Source organism: Octopus bimaculoides, chromosome 2, assembly GCF_001194135.2.
Source record: "Octopus bimaculoides isolate UCB-OBI-ISO-001 chromosome 2, ASM119413v2, whole genome shotgun sequence".
In the NCBI taxonomy this organism is placed as follows: Eukaryota; Metazoa; Mollusca; class Cephalopoda; order Octopoda; family Octopodidae; genus Octopus; species Octopus bimaculoides.
The window spans coordinates 33430741-33452947 of NC_068982.1; the positions used below are offsets into that span (position 1 = coordinate 33430741).

At 33.9% G+C, this 22207-nt stretch overlaps 1 protein-coding gene across 16 annotated transcripts in view; it reads right to left on the bottom strand.

Annotated features, from left to right (window-relative positions):
* LOC106868006 (rho guanine nucleotide exchange factor 28) overlaps positions 1-22207 on the bottom strand; it is a 561000-nt gene that overhangs the window by 150790 nt on the left and 388003 nt on the right. For 14 of the 16 annotated variants that reach the window (XM_052976095.1, XM_052976105.1, XM_052976107.1 and 11 more), the window contains 5 exons: positions 19526-20030; positions 17294-17466; positions 10354-10424; positions 4889-5048; positions 3175-3208 (listed from right to left, as the gene is read on the bottom strand). In XM_052976095.1, coding sequence (XP_052832055.1) covers positions 3175-3208; positions 4889-5048; positions 10354-10424; positions 17294-17466; positions 19526-20030 — 943 coding nt within the window. The remainder of the gene's footprint in view (positions 1-3174; positions 3209-4888; positions 5049-10353; positions 10425-17293; positions 17467-19525; positions 20031-22207) is intronic. The other 2 variants (XM_052976124.1, XM_052976119.1) reach the window with 1 other exon arrangement.

Consider the following 22207-nt stretch of genomic DNA (forward strand, 5'->3'; position numbering starts at 1 on the left):
TGTGTGTGTGTGGAAAATAAAACAGGGTAGAAAATGCTTAAATAATTTTATCACGAAGATCATTTTAGTACCAATTTCAGTCTTTGTGACATTTTCAGCTTAGAGTAAGCCACAAAAAACAAATTGTGGAAAAAATAAATGGTACGTTTTTTCCCAAAAATATTTCTATTGTTTTCAAATGCATGAAAGTATGGAGAGGCTTAAAGAATTGCAAACACTTATAAATGGGCTTGATCTAAGCATTCTTTACATCCTCATTAAAAAATCTAACAACGAAAAACAAACAGGTATATACTATAAGCCCACCGACTCCAAGCAATATCTACTGCTCAACTCATGCGACCCCAGATACACTAGAATGAATATCCCTTTCAACCTAGCAAAAAGTATTTGTATTATAGTTTCTAATACAAGCACCAGAGACACACAACTTTATGAACTAAAGGATACACTCATTACCAAGAACTACCCACCATCACTAAATGATATAGGCTTTCAATGTGCCCTACAACTCAACATCCATAAACTCAGACAACCCAAATTAAGGAAGGATTTACAAGCAAAAGCCCTACCATACATCTCCACACACAACCCTCTTAACAATGAAGCCTTCAACACCATCCTCCAGAACATTCCTCTACTAAAAAGGGACCACAGAATAAATGTAATCCTCCAAACGCACACCATCATAAAGAGCAAGAGACAACCCAAGTCTATGAAAAGTCTCTTAACACAAGCCCAAGTACTCTCAACAACAATACGAAAGCTGGAAGTAAATAAATGCAGAAGACCTAACTGTGATATATGTGTTAACCTAATTGAGAGATCAGAGTTCTCTTTCAAACAGGGTCAACATTTTACAATGAAAAACAACTACATGTGTGTTTCAGAGAACCTAATATATGTATTAACTTGCCCTGGTATTGAGAGAAATACAAAGGCCAAACCAAAAACAGTCTACATCAATCCCAGATTAAAATTCAGAAATACAGAAAAATAGCATTCAGTGAACACATCGACATTTGCGCCACTAATAAACAACCCAGCTTCAGAATTTTTCCCCTCTATAAATTCAGGGACGATGCAGCCTGTAGTCAGCGCATTAGCAAAGAATCATATTTTAATCATAAAATATAAACCCCTTTTGAATGCGTCCACCATAAATGACACTATTACAAGCGTGTTAGAATAATAACCACGCAAATATTCAAAACGATATATTCAGAACAGTCACTACCCATGAATTCATCCAGAACAATTCCAATCACTATTATTACAACCACAACAGGTCACTTGACCATTTAAGACAATTACACTAACACTCTACTACTGTCATACCACTCGCACATTTTTATTATATCTTCTATTCATATTCCTCCTTCTTCTTCTTTGCCACCACATTCCTCAGCTATTACTGCTGCTTATACAATCAAAACCAAGAACTCATATCAAATATTAGGACTGCTAACACCTGCTACCTGCTACCAAACCTTCACAAGAATAAAAAAGAGAGAAACAGACATACACAAAAAAGGAAAATGTCCCTTGCATTTAAAAACTATGGAAATATTGTTAAAAAACATTTCATTTAATTTTTTATAATTTAATTCTTTTTAAAAACTGAAGCTGGTACTAAAATGTTCTTCGTGATAAAATTATTTTAGTATTTTCTACCTTGTCTTATTTTCCTTACACATATCAATTTGTGTGTTCCTTTTCAACTTTCTACACACGTACATACATACATATACATATATATATATATTTATATATTTATATATTTGATCCTTTATATTGAACACTCAATATTTCATCTACATTCAATACTTTCTTTCATGGTGCCATCCATTTTTATTTTATATTGTATATCATATTATATATTCCATATTCTATACCCCACATTAGTTCTGCAGGAATATAAATAAAACATAAAAAACAGACAGTGTTGGAACTCTTTTAAGCAAAATAATATATTCCTCTATACACGATCATACAAAAAACCCCACCTTTTTTGTATTTATTTTTACTCACATATATATATATATATATATATATATATATATATATATATATATATATATATATGTATGCATGTATATATATATATTATTATTATTATTACTATTATTTAAAACAGTTTGATTAGGCTCCCAGCGACTTAAAGTTTCAAAGACTCAGCGGCCTCAGCCCGATGAACTCAGTTCCTGTAATTAGTATGTGTGTATATATATGTATGTGTGTGTGTGTGTGTGTATATATATGTGTGTGTATATATGTGTGTGTATATATATGTGTATGTGTGCTTGTATGTATATATGTGTGTGTGTGTGTGTTTATACATGTGGGTGTTTATATACACACACACACACACACACACATATATATATGCAACATCAAATTTTTTATTTGGTTGAAATAATTAACCAGTTGCAAAACATTGTGAACATGGCAGTTGCCTGAGCATCTGGCATCATGGAAAGTTCTGTCAATAAAAATACGAAAAGATTGGTAGAACCAATTACTCTTTAATAAATGCACCAAGAAAGAACAAATAACTTAGTTATAAACTGCTTGAAATTTTAACATTATACTAAGAGAATGGTTCTAATATGCATCCAAATCCTGATGGTTATAAAATAAAAAAAAACAAAAAAGTTTTCCAAAATTATTAAATTACTTTTAGTATGCAATATTTTGTTGGGTTTACTTTCTTTCGCCGCCCAAGGTTTGTGTGTATGTGTGTGTAGTGTGTTTTCTTTGAAGTAGCAAAATAGCCATGCCAAAGATTTGTAAAGGTAACTATGTAAAAAAATTTTTTTTTTAAGTTAGTGCAAACCAAATGATGTTATCCTTGATTAGACAAAATGTCGTCATTACCAAATGTGCTGAAGAATAAAGTTTGAATAAGAACTAATGGAAGAGTGAGTGCAATTGAAGAGCAGGTAGGAAACTAACAGAGATGGCCAGAGATGAAAAACTGGTTGAATAACTACTTTAAACCATGTCCAGATGTATATGCATGAATATTTCCAATGTAGGTGCATAGGTAACAAAGGGAGGAAATTTCTAGAAAGCAAATGTTCATTCTTGCATACAAACTTTTCTAATGAATGAATGGACTCAAAAAAAACCCCAAAAAAAATTGATGCATGCAGTGGATGAAGAAATACATACTGTTTGTGTTGTCTTTTCATCTGTGGTATTACCCCTGAAAGTTAAATATATGAAATATTGTATTTTGAAGGAATAATATTGACACAGAAGAGAAAATGTGTTTTATATGTTTTTACACATAATTTCTTTACATTAAAAAAACAAAAAAAAAAACTTCAATCAAAAGAAATATCATTATATTATTTACTACAACCATTACTACAAATACCAATAAACATATTTTTGTGTTTATGTTTGTATAGATTTAAGTGTTAAAAAAAAAAAGAACACGGGTGGAAAAGTAGATGTGAAAAATATAAAATAAATTTGATGAAAGTGAAAAGTAAAACAAAATTATTTTCATTGTAACAAAACAAAAAACAATGGTTGGGTAAAATTATTTGCTGGGAAAGATTGCCAAAATCAGTTACTGTAATTCATGTTATAGTCATTTAAATTATTTACAAAAAACAGTCACTATGTCTGCAAAACTAAGTTATATAAATCTTCAGATTTATATATTCAAGGTTAATATAAGTTACATTATATCCAGAGATTTTAAATAATAGATATAATTGCTGTTTCCTTTTAATTTATGTATTTTGTACATATGGGTATTTTAATACTGATAACTGCATTATGGTCTCTATTCAGGCCAAATTCAGTATGAAGCCATTTATATTTGAAGGGTACTACTAACAAATTGAAGACGTGTGGCCTAGCAAAGTGTTCAGCTCTCAATCATAACGTTGGAGGTTCAATTCTTGGATAGGGTAGCATGTTATATCTTTGATCAAGGCATATCATTTTATGTTACTTTAATCTATTTATCTTTAATGAGTACCAGTCAGAGCTAGAACAGTGACAGAGAGAGAAGGAAGGCTAGAACAGCCTTCTTTCTCTTTCTGTCACATTCTGGATGTTCCACTAGGTAAAGGCTGAAGTAGCTGAGAGAGAATGTGTGCTTATTCATGATGACATAGACATCTAAAACAATTAGCAAAAGCATGGGACATACTGCGAACTCATACTCACTTATAAGTGATGGCTAGCTGTACTATGTTTGTTAAATTCATCTAAAAAGTTGTAGAACTGCTTTATTAAGAAAGCAGCAATTTCAAAGGTAAACTAAAAAGTTGTTATACTGGGGATATAACACATAAACATAATGGTATATAAATAAAACAAAGAGTCCATGAAGCAAAGATCTAGAACATTAACACAGCTATCACAGTTGTTCTGGTCATCTTCCTGTTGTAAGAACAGGAGTGATTCCACAACCTTATGATTGAGAGCTGAACACTGTTAAGCTACACATTTATCTTCCTTAAGACTATTAAAAACTGCCATGTTGAAAACGATTTTTTGCTGAGAAAATATCAATTCTAGTATTTGGTAGATATTTAACATCATTACAGAGATAATATAATGATGAAATTTAATTTCACAGTTAAAGAGTCGATTGATTATTGAAAAGTAATAAATATGTGTTTGGAAATACATATTATATATATCTATACTTTTAAACTTATAGAATGAAATATGGAACAGCATTTAAATAAAAACTGGCAATCATCTGAGTGAAGTGATTTTAGCAAAGCCTGAAAAACAAAGAAGTTTGAAACCATATTTTTCAACCACAAATGGTCATTCAAGATGTAAAACTGCAAAATTGTGTTTATCTTTAACACTGTGAAGAAGCAAATACTGAAACAACAGAATTATTGCCAGTTACCCTTGGAACCATCTCTGGCAGCAGGAAGACATGATGTTGATGAGGATTTAGCAAAGTTCACACTAGGTGTAGCAGGAAAAGGGTAATTAGATACAAATACAGAGTCTGGGGAGTCTACTGCATCAGGAGAAGGCAAAGATGCAGAGTTGTTTTCCATAATCTACAAAATATGAAAGTAAATACATTGGAAATAATATACAATTAACTGAAATGTCTGAAGAAAATAATTTCAAAAAATTTCTGTAAACTTTCTCATTTCTCTCCCTTGTTCTTATTCTGTTTTCTAAGGATAGTCGCAGCTGGTCTCAAGTCAGCAGGATGGAAGCTTAATAGATAACAACAGTTCATATTCCACCATTGGCTATACTTTACTCTTAGCCAATACACATTATGATTTATTTTACCATGCTATTGATACTATTCTGATGCTATTCCATAAGTAACAATTTAACATAAGCCTAGCTAAATAGATTGGGTATTTGTTAGTGGAATCTGTTAGTTTAATGATGCCAGACTTATAGAAAGCCATGTTTCAGTCTTGGTGATAGAGCATCTTCTACTGTAGTACTATAGACCCACATAAGAGTAGCTGTTCCAACTGCAGTGAGTACATTTGAAGGAGTTATTTGCCAGTCAATGTATTTATTCAGAAAAAGAAAAGAAAATCAAAGGGCTTAAGTTCTTGTTATTCAAAATCACTGTGCAAATAAGATATTTGGTACAAAACCATATTTTTTAGCTAAAAAGTTGAAATTTTCACAGCTTATTTTCAGCCAAAACAAGGTAAGTCAACTTATACACCAAGACAACTTTGAAGGACCAAAAATTCCATGTGAAATATAAGAGATGGAAAGATAGGGACAATGTTTACACTACATGTTTATATTATATAATGTGCTGACTTGTATGCCAGAAAATATGGTAAATGTTCTGAAAAATTGTCTTCAGATTCCTTTGTATCAATAAACTATAACAATTTTCAATTGGAAATTCACTCTCAGAATTGTTTTTATACAAAATTGTTTTAATACAAAAAGTATTACAAACTAAGAGAAAATGGAAAATGCAGTCCATCCCCAAAAGATTTTTAAACAGTTAAATTAAACAATATTCCACATCTGTGTGTTGCAGAAAGGGATATAAATGCGTATAAAGATACAAAATAATTATCAACTTCTATCAATGTTGCCCTCTCTCAGCAAAAGTCACCAGAGAATTCTAAACAATTTCCTATCACTCTAATTCTTCTCATACAACTCAACATTATCTTAACAGCTATTTCTAGCCTTCCACTTGACTACTGAACATACACACTTACTTTTATCTATTACTAACAACTGCAAACTGACAAAATCTGACAATAATTTCTCCAAGAAAGTTATTTATCAAAATGATGCACAGGTATGGCTGTGCGGTAATAAGTTTGTTTCCCACTGCATGGTATCTTGAGCAAGTGACTTCTGCTATAGTCCTGGTCCAATCAAAGCTTTGTGAGTGGTTTTGGTAGATGGAAACTAGAAGGTGCGTGTGTGGGGGGGGTATACTGTCTCCTTGTCTTGACTTCGCGTGATACTTGTGAAAGAGTGTCACTCTCATACATGTGGTGTCCTTCATTTCCGATCTTCCGTGAAAACATGTCTGGTCATGGGAAAATATTACCTTACTTGGAAACAGGTGAGAGTGGATGACAAGAAGAGCATCAAGCCATAGGAAATCCACTGCAACAAATTCCATCTGACTCATGCAAGCTTGGAAAAATGGACATTAAATTATTATTACTGGAGGAGGAGGATACCTCTTGTCAAATGGATTATTATTATTTTTTTTTTTTTTTTTAAGGCATCGAGCTGACAGAATTTTTAGCATGTTGGGCAAAATGCTTAGTGGTATTTCAGCTGCCACTACGCTTTGAGTTCAAATTCTGCTGAGGTCGACTTTGACTTTCATCCTTTCAGAGCTGATAAATTAAGTACCAGTGAAACACAGGTCAATTTAATCAACTAGTCCCCACCCACAAACTTCAGGCCTTGTGCCTATAGTAGAAAGGATTATTATTATTATTATTATTATTATTATTATTATTATCATCAAGGTGGTGACATGACAGTATTGTTAGCACATCAATCAAAATTCTAAGCAACATTTCTTCTGGCTCTTTGCATTCCAAGTTCAAATTCCGCTGTGGTCAACTTTGCCTTTCATCCTTTTGGAGTTGATAAACTATGTACCAGTGAAACACTGGGATCAATGTAATCGACTAGTCCCCTCCCCCAAATTTCAGGCCATGTACCTTTAGTGGAAAGGATTATTATCATTGTTATAGGAGGAGAGATGGAGCCCATGACCTTTGCAATAGGTTGCAGTCCAGGGTAGAAGAGATGGTCTGAGTGAGGATCAAGGTAGGAAAAGAGACAACAGAGCTAACATTAAACCAACACAAGTGGATTAGAGTACATTTCTCAACAGCATAGTGTAATATATGCAATATAACTTGAATCCTTGACCTACAACTAAAGAGCTTAACACTGTAATTACTTAGTGTTAAGCATTACTCTTTTACTCTTTTACTTGTTTCAGTCATTTGACTGGGGCCATGCTGGAGCACCACCTTTAGTCGAGCAAATCGACCCCAGGACTTATTCTTTGTAAGCCTAGTACTTATTTTATCGATCTCTTTTGCCGAACCGCTAAGTTACGGGGACGTAAACACACCAGCATCGGTTGTCAAGCGATGTTGGGGGGACAAACACAGACACACATACATACATACATACATACATATATATATATATATATATATATATATATATATATACACGATGGGCTTCTTTCTGTTTCCGTCTACCAAATCCACTCACAAGACTTTGGTCGGCCCGAGGCTATAGCAGAAGACGCTTGCCTAAGGTGCCAAGCAGTGGGACTGAACCCGGAACCATGTGGTTGGTAAGCAAGCTACTTACCACACAGCTACTCCAGCACCTTTGGTAAAAAATTTTTTAAATAATTAATAACAATAAGGAATGATTTCAGATCATAGCTTATCATAGGTACAACCAATTAACTGTATCCTAATATGCAAATATTACTAACTGAATAAAAGGTTCTGCTGTATTTTTCATCATACAAATTGATACAGTTTATAGTGTAAACTTTTGAACATCATCATAATCTTTCCAAATCCAGTAGCATTTCACATGGAATTTTTGGTCTTTCAAGGTTGTTAGGGTGTATAAATCAACCTACCTATCTTGGCTGTAGATTTTGGTGTATGCCACAAAATACAGTAATTTCAAAGTCAATATAAAAAAGTGCAGAAAATGTTAAATGATAAGGTTCACAACTACATCTCAAACTGATATATTTCTTTATATTTTCCAGGTAATACATTTAATTTGATTAAATGTATTACTCCCCTTATCTTTAGGGAAAATGCATAATCTTTCAATAGAAGAGATGATTTACTTCCAATCTGCTACAGAAACTTATTCAGCATTAAAACAACACAGCACCCTTGACTTTTGGAGACATTTTTTCACACTCAGAACTGCTGGAGCATGGAATAAACTACATGCATCACTTGTTAGATGTAGAGACACTACAATCTTCAAAACTTCCATTCTGCCTGTAATCTGCCAACAGTACACCTGATGCTCACCACTTTTTTTTTTTTTTCACTATTCACTTCCTGTGCATATTCTGTGTATTGTTCATGCAGCTTTGGTTTCTTTTTTTAATTTCTTTATTGTCCACAAGGGGCTAAACATAGAGGGGACAAACAAGGACAGACAAAGGGATTCAGTCGATTACATCGACCCCAGTTCGTAACTGGTACTTAATTTATCGACCCCAAAAGGATGAAAGGTAAAGTCGACCTCGGCGGAGTTTGAACTCAGAATGTAATGGCAGACGAAATACCGCTAAGCATTTCACTTGGTGTGCTAACGTTTCCGCCAGCTCGTCGCCTTTGCTTTCTTTTTCTGATGAGTTGTAGTGCAACCGAGCACAGTATACAATGAGTTTATTATTATTATTATCATTATTATTGTTATTATTATTATCTATAGTTCATTCCTTCCATAAGTAAAGATTTACATAAGGGAGTTAACTATACATAATAATCACTTATTAAATTTGTACTTTAAATTGAACAGCAAATTTGATAGACTCTGCAAAGCTTTCACTCAAAAGTATTTTCTATGGATGAGCATTTTATAAATAATTTGATTTAGTTATAAGTAATTTGATTTGATTGATTTAATCAGATTACATAATCACATTCATGTGCCAGCAACTCTTTACAAGATCCTAATGAGTTTACATCATAAATTCTTATTTGAAACTACAATTGTATTTACTTTATGATTTATACTTTATCAATGTATAAATCCCATTCTTAATTTTCTTTGCCAGTACCACCTGACTGGCCCTCATGCCAGTGACACGTAAAATCACCCACTACACTCAGAGTGGTTGGAGTTATGGAGGGCATCCAGCTGTAGAATGCCAAATCAGATTGGAGCCTGATGCAGCCTTCTAGCTCGCCAGTCCTGAGTCAAACCGTCCAACCCATGCCAGCATGGAAAGCGGATGTTAACCGACGACGACGATGATGATGATATTCATACAAAGTCATCTGGACAAAAACTTTTGTCTTCAGCTTTCTGAATGTGAATAAACTCTTAAGTCTAACTTGAACAAACAACTTGAAAATTAAACAATTTCTTTTTAAACTCTGATTAATATGAAATGGAAAACAATAATTTATTACAGGCATATAATTGGACTGCAGTCATGCTGGGATACCACGTTGATGGGTTTTAGTTTGACAAATCAACACCAGTAATTAATTTTATAAGCATGGTACTTATTCTATCTCTCTCTTTTTGCTTAACCACTAAGTTATAGGGATGTAAAACAAAGGTCGTCAAGTAGTGGTGGCAGACTAACAAACACACACACACACATATATATATATATATATATATAAATATATATCATCATCATCATCATCGTTTAACGTCCGCTTTCCATGCTAGCATGGGTTGGACGATTTGACTGAGGACTGGTGAAACCGGATGGCAACACCAGGCTCCAATCTAAATTTGGCAGAGTTTCTACAGCTGGATGCACACGTGCACACACACGCATATATATACAATGGGCCCCTTTCAGTTTCTGTTTATCAAATCCATCCACAAGGCTTTAGTAGAAGATACTTGCCAGAGGTGGAGTAGGTCTGAACCTGAAACCATGCAGTTGGAAAGCAAACTTCTCACCACACATGTGAATAAAAATAACTAATTTCAAATTATAATTTTTAACCGTATTTATCAAAGAATAAAACACATTTACAGATAATAACTATGCCATTAAATACATTTAAAAAAATCCATTTGTATTTTAAAACTGACTGGCAGAGACAAATCGTATTGAAGATACACATGAATGTTTGAAAGAATTATTACCTTTCGGTAGTCAAACATAGCAGTTAAAGGCCAACTTGGTGGACGTTTATTATCAGTATATGCAGATTGACCTGTAATCAAATTAAACAAATAAAACTAATAGATTCCCAAAACTGGGAGGCAATTCATCAGCAATATGTGATTTTGTTAATATTCTATTGCTCGCCACTAATTAAAGTGTTGGCCGCAGCAGTCTACCAAATGGGTTAAAACACACCTGAAAGAATAAATTGGTTAGATTCATTTTCATTAGTACAAGCATGTGACTAATTATAAATAACTAAATTTTATTTTTGCCAACTATTTATCAAAGCATTGTGTGCAATATAAGAAGAAGCATAATGCATGATGATAATGTATCAGGATGAACAATTTTATTGAGGTTATACTTCAAGATGAGATACAAATTTCTTAGGCTTTAGGTATTGTGGTTTAAGAAGTAAACAAGGAATTAACACTACCAATTGATCATTCCTTTAATATCCTTTCTACTAGAGGCAAAATGCCTGGAATTTTTGAGGAGGGAACTAGTCAATTACACTGACACCAATACTCAACTGGTACTTCTTTTATTAACCCCAGACGGATGGAAGGCAAAGTTGACCTCAGTGGCATTTCAGAATGTAAAACCAGAAATGGCATTTAGCATTTTGTCTAGTGTGCTAAGAACTTTTTCAGCTCACCATTTCATCATCTCTTTAATATAAAACCATAGTCAGGAAGAAAGATATTTTTCTATCGTGTCTGACAAAATTGAAAATGTACATGAAAAGAATGAAAGTACACAACTTCTGGTTTTATCACTTAATTATCATAGGAATTTGATTAATGATAAAAATCACAACTATGAAAGTTTTAATTCCATGTGAAATGGCACCAACTCTAAAATAAAGATATAAAATAGGTAAATTTACCCAATTTTTCAAGCAATTGATTCATCCCTAAAACTGAATTTTTTAATACATTTTTTTAACTGAACCTAAGTAATTCAAGTTTTTTTTTACCCCCACCCAATGGCTCAATCCCCAGTATTTCCTCCCTCCCAGTTTTTGTATAAGTCAAAGCACTAACAAACACCTCAGAGGTGGTTGTAAGTTCTAAGACCCAAATCTTAAGAAACATGCCAAGGCAAAAATGAAACTGTCCTGACTTGTGAGATGACCAAGTGAAACAGCTTCACTTAAATGACTATGCCAAGTTCAGAATGTAATGATGATCTTTGTAAGTGACTTCTAAAAGATTGTCAGTGTTAAATGTGGATAAAATATTTGTAGCACATTCAATGGAGTGAGTGTTCGCAAGCTGTCACTATAAACAACATGATATTGACTCTTAACTAAATAAACCATACCTTCAGTTCATGTAAGCATGCATAGTGTACGTATATTTGTATATGTTTATGGGCATGCCTATATATATTTCAGTCAAGCATCAAAAGACATGGACAAGATATATATATATATATATATATCTGGCAAAAACATCCATCTTTCACCATCTTTTGAATAGGATTATTTCCTTTCGATCATCTCACCACACATTTACCACCAAATCTATTTCTTCTATTCTCAAATTCACAAGAACACCACCTAGGCATACAGACTATGTCACTTCTTTCAATCCTTTTCCACCATCTATAAATAGGCTTGGCAGCATCCTAAAATATGATACTACTAACTACCTTTCCCACCCATCCCTTCCCTTTATCTCTGTCCTTGGTTTATCACGCATACCCACACCACCTATAAACTACACACAGGCATTCCTTCCTCCTCATTAGACCTTTTAACATCATCCCCCTATTCCTCCTTCACTCTATATGCTCATCCCCTCTACCCTGTTAAGACCAACTGACCATAAATATATTGCTACCATCCTTTGCCTCTATCTCTCCTCTATCCCCTTTCACATTCTGTCTTCATGACTTGACCTTTGGCCATTCTTCAAGTAAACAAGCAAAAATCCATTGCAATATGGAATATATATACCTCTGCTATCTATGCTATATCAACTTTCGCTCCAACATAAATTTCCGATTATCCACACAAGGATTACTTTGCACGGATTTCTACACAGATATTTATCACTGGAACGAAACTACACTTCAAGTACTGTTCTCTCTTTTTTCAGCACATCACACTCTTTACCACTTCATATTAAAAATATCCGCCTATGGATATAATAATAGATTACTTTATTTTTTCTGTCTCCGATGAAGGGAAGTACTGGATCTTCCCAGAAACAGCTGTAAGACTCTATCCATAAAATACTTCTCCAACCTTACCTTTGCTCTCTTTATCTTTTTGTTTTTATATATTTACATATATATATATATATATGCTTATAAAATAATATTATTATTTGCAGAATTGTCACTCATCACCGCTTCTCAAATCACTGCAGAAAACACACATGCTTGTTTGTTTAAAAAACAACAATATGAAATTATAGTTTTTAAATCTAATGGGAAGAAGTGAGTGGATATGTTGGGGGTAATGATAGCACACTTATCAGAAATATATAGAGGTGTGAGTTCAAGCCCCAATATTTTACTATTCTCATTAGTCAATACATAGTGATCACTTATCACTGCTTCTCAAATCATTGCAGAAAACACACATGCATTTTGTTTATATATATATATATGTATGTATTTCATGTTACACTAAGAAGCAATGCAAGTTATCAGAATTTTCCAATTTGAGTATGATAAACCAACCCATTCCAAATCCTTGAGCGAGTAGTTGTGTAAATGGAATAAGGATTGGTGAGCTTACAATGGTATGGAGACATAAAATGTATAATAATGAAGTCATATTTTGAAATATCTTAACTGAGAAAGATCTCACATAAGAGATGAATCTCTTTTTATATGCTGTGAAATGATCTGAGACATATGTATTAAATGCATTCAAAATATCATTACTTGGTTTGATTTCATTATCACACACACACACACACATATAAGTACATATACTTTGTAGATCCTTGTGTCTAACAATGAATGAAGAGGATGAAAAAAAATACAGGCATTAAAATGAAAAACAACCATCATTAGCAAGAGAAAAATATAAGCATTGTTAATAAGGCAAAAAATAATGGAAAGCAAAAAGAAAAAAATTTAAAGCAATGAATATAAAAAGAAGTAAAATGAAAATGAGTGATTTAAAAAATTAATTAGATAATTTTTTTAAACTTTCAACAAGATTAAACATTGTACAGGTAATATAAATGAAATGAATGAAGAAAAGCCATGTCACACTTGGCATATGTAACTGTTCCAAATTTCAAACATCACATAGAAAATATGTAAATAGTTATTGTAGTAGTGGTTGTAGTATATACTAAAAAATAATATTGAAATGATTGAAAAATAAAAAAAATTTAAAATTTTGAAGAAAAAAAAGGGAAAAATTTTACAAAACCAAACATTTGTCAATGAAATGTAATGAGAACAAATGTAAAGAAAAATGGACAGCAGCGAAAGGGAAAAAAAAAGAAAAAGCAAGAGATGCAAGGATATTCAAAACAATTGTGAATAAGGAAGTCTAAATAAGGCCACACAACTAATATGTTAAGCAGCTAGTTCAGCACTAAACAACAGAGAGGAAATATGTAACAAACTTAGAACCCAAAGAAGAAGAAAACTCTAATGAGCAAAAAAATAAAAATAATTTGTTAATGAACAAATAAGCAAACACAATATTTAAACAAAATTCATGCAAATTGGATTTAAATAGACAAACATTTAAATACACAAACATTTAAATACACAAACATTTATACATGAACTTATATATACACATGTACATAAAAACAGTTAGTTTGAATTTGTGTTTTACAATTAGAATTCTAATATATAAATTAGCTGCTATCCTGATTAAATCTACACTCATCAATACTTTGACTCAAATAACCTGCGTGCTGTTTCCAGACTCTCATAAAAATATACTCAGTCTTTTTGACAAATAACAAACAAATCTCAGCCAGAAACTAAGAGGAAAATGGATTCCTTGATTTCGATCAAATACTTCAATGGCCATTTTCATATGACAACAAGAAAGTGATATTCGCAATGTTAAAAAAGCCTCTATTTATCCATACCACCTATTTGTACTACCTTTCTACATGATCATCATCATAACATTGATTTCTTTGTGCAGAAATGAACTACATGGAGCCTACAAGTAAACAGCATTTCTCTATTTGTTGTGATTCAGCATAGACTTGTTCATGGGGCATACTAATCCTCAGATTTGATCTCCCAAGTATAACAGGAAATCGAATAAAAAGAACAGGCTGATATTAATTACGCCCATGGCTTCAGATGAACAAATTAAATAACAGAGCAGAAAAGTGCCAAATTGTGAAACCGTTGTGCTACTCTTTTTTCAGTTAAGCAATAAGTGACCAAGACAGTAAGGGTGCCTCTCTCTGGTTGCTTCATATGCTAGAAAGATTATCCTAATCTTCTTCAATTCATACACCACTATCTTCAAAATGAGAGAACACACTGGATAATGTAGCTATAGATGCACAGTATGTCCAAAATGACTGGGTGGTTACTGCTCCAAAGCCTTTGATCAAAGGATGTTCCAGTAATGACAAGGAAGAAAGGAAAGAAGGAATAAATTTGTATATGACAATGAAGGTGTGAGAGGCTTTGGGAAATGAAGTGAGGTGGCAGAGGCAGATTTTGATAGGGAGAAAAAGCACAGAGGGATCTATGTATGTAGACAGTGAAGAAGAGAAGAAAAGAAGAAGTGGGCAAGTGGGTCAGTGAGATTAATGGAAAGCAAAAGAGTAAGAGTTTAAGAGTAAGAAATTGAAGAGACAAATAAAAATAACCGGAAGAAGAGAAAATGAAACACAAGAAGAAAATGGAGCAAAGTTTCAGCAGAAAGATTCAGAATTACTTATTTACTTAAAAATTGTACAAAGAGCATTTAAGTCCTATTACTAACCAGGTTGATCAATGAAGGGATAGTGTAGTATAAAGGCTGGATAAGTTTCTGGCAATAAATGCTAGACAAACCTACAGAGCATGAATATTGAGTACTGCTAGGGTTTCAATTTTTACATGATTAAGAAGACAGTGGTGCAAAACAGCATGGCTAAAGGTATGGAAATTGCCATTTCCATATCCTAACCAAAGCCATATATTATTTATTTAACTGGTATTTCATTTCAGTCAAATTTGCGACACACTTAAAAGCCATAGCAACATAAACATGCAAATTGAAAAGGACAGCAGTTGGATATAAAAATAGCAAAACTGAAAAGAGGCAAAAAGAAACTTTGCTAGCACTCACATTAAGGACAAGAGACAAATTTCTATTCACTTTTGCTCAACCACATGTAAATGGAAATAAGCTACTGTTTGTAAACCTTGATAGCAATAACTTCATGAGTAGTAGAGATCAAATGAATCAGATAATGAATTATTAGGCAATTATTAGACTATGTAATAAGTGGTGACAAGTGCTGTGAATGCAATTTTAGCACCAAATTTTAAGGGGCTCAAAAGCAATGTGACTATATGTTTTTCTGAGCAGATGTTACAATGCAACTGAGGGGAGGCTATAATAAATAAAAATAATAAGTAACTGCTGAAAGGAAGGCAAAAGTTTGCAGATGAGATATTCTCTGAATTTTTCCAATCCCCACAAAATAGGAAAATCCAATGTTTGCAAGAGACTGTGCCAAGAAAGCCATGACCAGAAAAGGAAAGCACTCAGTGGACAACCAATTGAAAAAACTTTCCAATGTGCATTCTGGAACTTTCCATGATAGAAATGTTTCTGTATATATATATAAATTAATTTTTGTTAAATATGTTATTTCAAATTTACTTCATTTCCATTTCATTTTTAAAATGATATTTACCTGACAAATTCAGCAGAACTATATGAGTAATTTTTTTGTATTAATGAATCATTATTATGTGTGTAAGTGCATGTGAATTTATTCCATGTTATAGCTTTCAGCAATTACGCTGATAAATCCCAGTATTTCTGGCTATTTACCTATTTATGTGCGCTCGTGTTCAAATAAAAATCCTACAATGTGCACAATTCTTCTTTTGTGTGTGTGTGTGTGTGTGTGTGTGTGTGCGCGTGCGTATGCGTGTGTGCATGCGTATGTGCACGCGCGCACATGTATTTCCCAGCAAAATATAAATAATTCATTTTACATTTTTGGAACAAAAAATTTTAGTAAGTTTACATTTCATTGTGCTTGCTTCTAAATACAGTAGTTCCAAGACAAAATTTATGCCATAAATTTTATACAAGAATCTTTTTTTTAATAACTTCTATTCCAAATGCCAAATTCATATAATAATAAACAAAAATATTATTTTTGTTTCAGAAAACCAAACAAAGTTCGCAAATATTTTAGAATGTAAATGAAGCTCATAAAGATGTATTTTAGTTAGAAATATAATAAAAAGACATTTCTATAAAGCAAAATACAACGGCATAATTGCACCCATACTTTGGTGAGACATGTTTATATATATAACCTAGAAGAGAAACTATTACTGTGTGACTAATCCACACCTCTATGCAGATAGGCACAGAGGTACAATTGTACATGTACAAGAGTTCTTGTTAACGACACACAAGATATTTCATTAATTTCAAACCCGACCTTCCACTAACAAACATACAGGACTCATCAATAACATCTCTAAACCTGCTAGACACAACAACCAGACTTCTCTCAGAGCACATTTCACTAATTTTTTTTTTTTTAAATCATGATATGCTGGATAATGTAATTCTAGATACATCAAGACAACTCAAATTAAGACAGGATAGAAGCAGCTGGAATAACTAATACTATGTCAGCTTAATCAAGCCCAATTTAAGGCACAACAACAACAACTACACACAATTATTATGTAGAACATATAACATTTTTGGGGTTTTTTTTTTACCATAAGAAGAATAAGCATCTCCGGAACTGATGCTCCTCTGGTGTCCCTGAATGGCATCTGATGGCATTGTGCTTAAGTTCATCATTGATTGACTTGGCGTTGGGTTCTCTCTGGCATCATGAAAGGAGTCTTCATCAGATTCCTCTGCTCCAGTTAGGCTATTCAAACTATGGCTAGAAACAAAAAAACAAAATGATTATGATAGTGGGGTTGTTTTGTTTTTTCTTTACCAAGGACAACAAATCAACTACATCAACAACTTACAACCTCATGTAGCTTTTAATGTGTACATTTAGTTTTTAGATATGTACTTTATTCATGTAGGAAAAGGCTTCAAACTAAAATCTCAATTTTTCTTTCATCTTAAGACTGCAAACAAGCTTGAGTGTTGTCTTCATTTTTTATCATACTGACCCTAGGACTTTGTCTGGGACATTTTCTTTGTGTTGATCTCTCTTATAAGGACCAAATGATAATGCCAACTTTTGCATAAAGGACCTTAATTCAAAGGAAATTCAATACTACAGAGTATTTTTGTTTTAAATGCTGATTTACTTTAACCTTTTTGTTATATTTCTTTTGAAATTTACTGACTTTATTTCAATTAATATTGAAAATAATGAAGGATTACTTGAATTAATGTTTTTCGTTGCTATTAAGACGTGTTTGGCACATAAATTAAAATACAATTTTGATGGTAGGTTTTAGAACTAAGGACCATCTCAAGCAGGTTGGTATCAAAAGGGTTAACCATTTCATGTCAGTGCATGCACACACACACACACACACACATTCATACACACCCATACATGCAAGCATACACTTTATTCTTTTACAGGTTTCAGTCATTGGACTACAGCAATGGCTATACTACTGGCTCCTACTAGCACCAGTACATAGTTCAGTCTTGTTGTAATTTTATCAATCCCTAGTTTTAAAACTGCTAGGTTATGATGGCTCACGTTCAGGTCTCTGATCCTCTCTGTTTTACTCTATAGCTTTGAGGCTTGACACTCTCAAGGGCCTCAGGAGCCACCTGAACTCCTTTGGTATTAAGACATTTTGTGGGATTATGGACTACCATTGTTGGTTACCATGGTCAGATATTTTATCCAACCGATGACTTGAGCACAAAAACAGGGATGTGTCCTGTTGTATGATTCAGGGGCATCAAGTTAGATACACACATATACATACAAACAAACACACAATCATACATACAAAAAAAAAACAACACACACACACAAACACAATGGGCTTCCTACAGTTCCTGTCCACAAGATTCATGCACAAGGTATTGGTTGATCTGGGGCAATAATAGATGCTTACCAAAAGTGCTGCAGAGAAGAACTAAACCTGAAATTGCATGACTGCAAAGAGAACTTCTAAACCACATAGCCATACCTACCTCTATCTATGACTGTGTTCATGTGTGTGTGTTTTAATAAGGACATTGCTTATGGCGTTCATAGGCCCTGTGACACCATTAAGCTTGATGAAATTAAAAACTGGAAGCCGATAACTACGGAAAAGCAAGAGAGCAGGTGGTGGGATCTCACACCATGCTCATGCCCATATTATTTTTCCAACCAAACCCCACTCTATACATGAATAATAAAAACTACTACAAACTATTAATACACCTCATTATGTCATGATTTTATCCATACTGCATCTTGAGAAACTTGAAGTGCAACATAGCACCTGGCACCTGTGCTGGTGCCAATGCAACATGCCAATGCCCCCACCCCACTCCACCTAACCCCAGCTCATCCTAGTATACTTTAGAGGGTGATTTGGTGAATGAGCAGAGGAAAATATTGAGAGGTCTATTTAGCTTTGTCTTACCAAGAACTTGACACCTTCTCTAATGTTGGTACCACAAAACAAAAAAAAGGACCAAATACATAGTGTAAAATTGAGAGTAAACAAGTGAAAAAAATTATAAGGTTAAGGAGTTTCTTTAGTCCTGTTATACCAAGGACTTGGTAACCTCTCCAGTGATTGTGCCAAGAGAGAATGCACCTAGTACAGCCTGTAAAGAAGTTGGCAGCTGTAAAAACCATGTTAAAATAACAAACACAAGCACCATTCTTATGACAGTAGTGGCTTCCAATAAAGAAACAGCTCAGCTGCTGAAGATTTGAAGTGCTTCAATCAACAGCCACAACAATAAAAAACATTAAGAATAATAATTCAAATACTTTTTAAAGGTTTCAGATATTGACTTACCTTTTCCCACTGAGTGATGAAGCCATGGTTGACCGGATATAATTTAGGTTCCTATGGGATTTAGGGATTTCTGAATGAGTTCTTTGATGGCCACGAATTTCTTTGTGAGCCCCTGAGCCAACATGCTCCCCATATCCAGCACTTACAGGACCAGGATCAAAATCCTCTTTATCTCTGCCAGCAGCAGAAACAAATCGTCCTTCTGTGCCATGAACACATTCAGCGGTTGATTTCACTAGTTCGCTTACAGCAGATGTGAAACTGTTTTCTGTTGTAGGCGCAGTGGACACAGCCAAATTCTCAGATGAGTTACCCACAGTGACTCCATTGATGCAGATACGGACACCAGAATCATTAACATCCGCTGCACCACAGGCAGGTCCGTAGTCGTTATACAAACCAGAATTCAATAAATTTCCTGAAAGGTCCGGTGCGAAGACAGCGTCACTGTAGACAGGTTGCCGTTCAACCCCAGGAGCCAAGTCCAGCATTGATCTGTGATGAACTGTAAAGTAAGCATATGAAACCTTACTGAATATTAAAAAAAACACAAAAGCGGTCAGAATACTAATGGTAAAAAGAGAAATAATAGTGTTGGTGAAGCTAGTGAAATAGCAGCAAAGGGTGAGAGTAGAGGTTTTTATGGTAATACAGATGGTATTGATAGTGTTGAATAATTATAGTCTTGGTGGTGGTTGTGACAACAACAGTTTTAAAATTATTGGCAATAGTCAGGGACAGTTTCACGTATGGGCTAATATGGGCCATGGTCTAGAGGTCCCTTTAACTCAGAAAAGCCTAAAACTTGGAGTTAAAAATTAAAAAATATATTTACAGCAATCAAGTATTTTTTTTTTTACCTGTTTGAATGTTTTTTAATACAAAAAAAAAGTTATTTTAAAATTATTCAGCCTTCTTCTGACATATTGGGCCTTTTTACATCTAAATGTACATTTAAATGTTCATTTAAAGCCATTATATTTAACTGAGTCACTTGGAGTCTACTAAAGCCCTTTTAAGGTTTGCGGTCTCCTCAAACTGTTTGGGAGCTCTAGACTTAATGAAGCCCTCTATATTTTATAATGTGTAGCAAAATCATAAGGGCCCCCAAAACCTATTACCTTAGGGGTCCAACTAGGTCTCAATCTGAGACCAGTGATAGTGTTAGCTGTTCTGATGATGAGGGTAATAGTGGTGAAGATGATGATATAATACTAATGATAATTGGAAGAATGACAATAAGCAGTCTCGTAGATTGTTCTTTTATGCTTCACTCACTGGACTACAGCCATGATAAAATGGTAAAGGTCCCTTCAGTTATAAATGACTATGAGATTGCACTTACAAAGTTCCCCCCCGAGACACAAGTCAGGGCAAGGTTATTTATGGAAGACTAATAGTCACCCATGCATACCCTCTGCATACCACCAATGTTATCTAAGAGAAAGGCAAAAGTTGATACAGTTTGGTACCAGTGACATCACAACTCATTTCTACAGCTCAAAAACACAACACACAGCCCTGTCCGGGAATCAAACTCACTACCACATGATTGTGAGCCCGACACCCTAACCATACAGTCATGTGCCTTCATGGACTACAGTCATGATAAGACACCTTAAAGAGTTTTAGTCATTCAAATTAATTCTGAACTAACTTTTAAAACTTGGTTCTTGTTTTATAAGTCTCTTTTTGTTGCACAGCTATGTTACAGGGATATAAACAAATCAATAGTGGTTGCCAATGCAATAGAGACAAACACAAAGACACAAGGAATCAGTCAGCTAAGTCTTATAGTAGAAGACACTTGCCTGAGGTACTGCATAATGGGACTGAACCCAAAATCATATGGCTGTGAAGCAAACTTCTTAGCCACACACTGTGTCTGTGTCTGTTAATTAATAACAAAAAAAACCCCAGAGAAATCAATACTATTTCTTTTAATTAGAAGATTTAATTTATATTGTTACATACAAGTCATCTAACAAACTATTGTCACTTCTACCATTGGCAGCTTCAATGGTGAGAAGAATGAAAAGAAGCTTTTGTTCAATCCATAACTGATGATGATGAAGAGGTGGGGTGACAGAATGGCAGTAATGGTGGTGGTGGTGGTGGTGGTTGCGAAAATGTCTTGGAATTGTGAAGACTGACAAAAAGAACCAATATATTTGAGTTACTATCCAAGATATAAAAGCCTAAATGTGAAATTGGAGAGAGAGGCATAAGGCAAATTTGTGATCATCACCATTTAACATCCGCTCCCATGCTGGCATGGTTTGGATGGTTTCACTGAAAACTGGAAAGCTGGGGAGCTGCACCAGGTGTTCTGATCTGATTCGGCAAGGTTTCTATGGCAGGATATATATATATACTAGCAGAAATACCCGGCGTTGCCCGGGTTAAAGAGAATAATGAAATCTAAAAACGCCGTCTAGACTACGCATCATCTTTATATATAGAGATGTATATACACACACGCACCCAAACACACGTATATATATGTATATCAATATAAATATATGAAAGTCAATGAAGTTTCGTAAAAGAAGGTGATCATGTACATACTTTCTTGCTGTTGTGATTATAACACCTCGTTGTAAACAATGTTCCTTGTTTTCCCTTGTGGAGCATATACAAATAGGTTTTTTTGCTGCCCACTCTTGAGCAGCCAACATACAG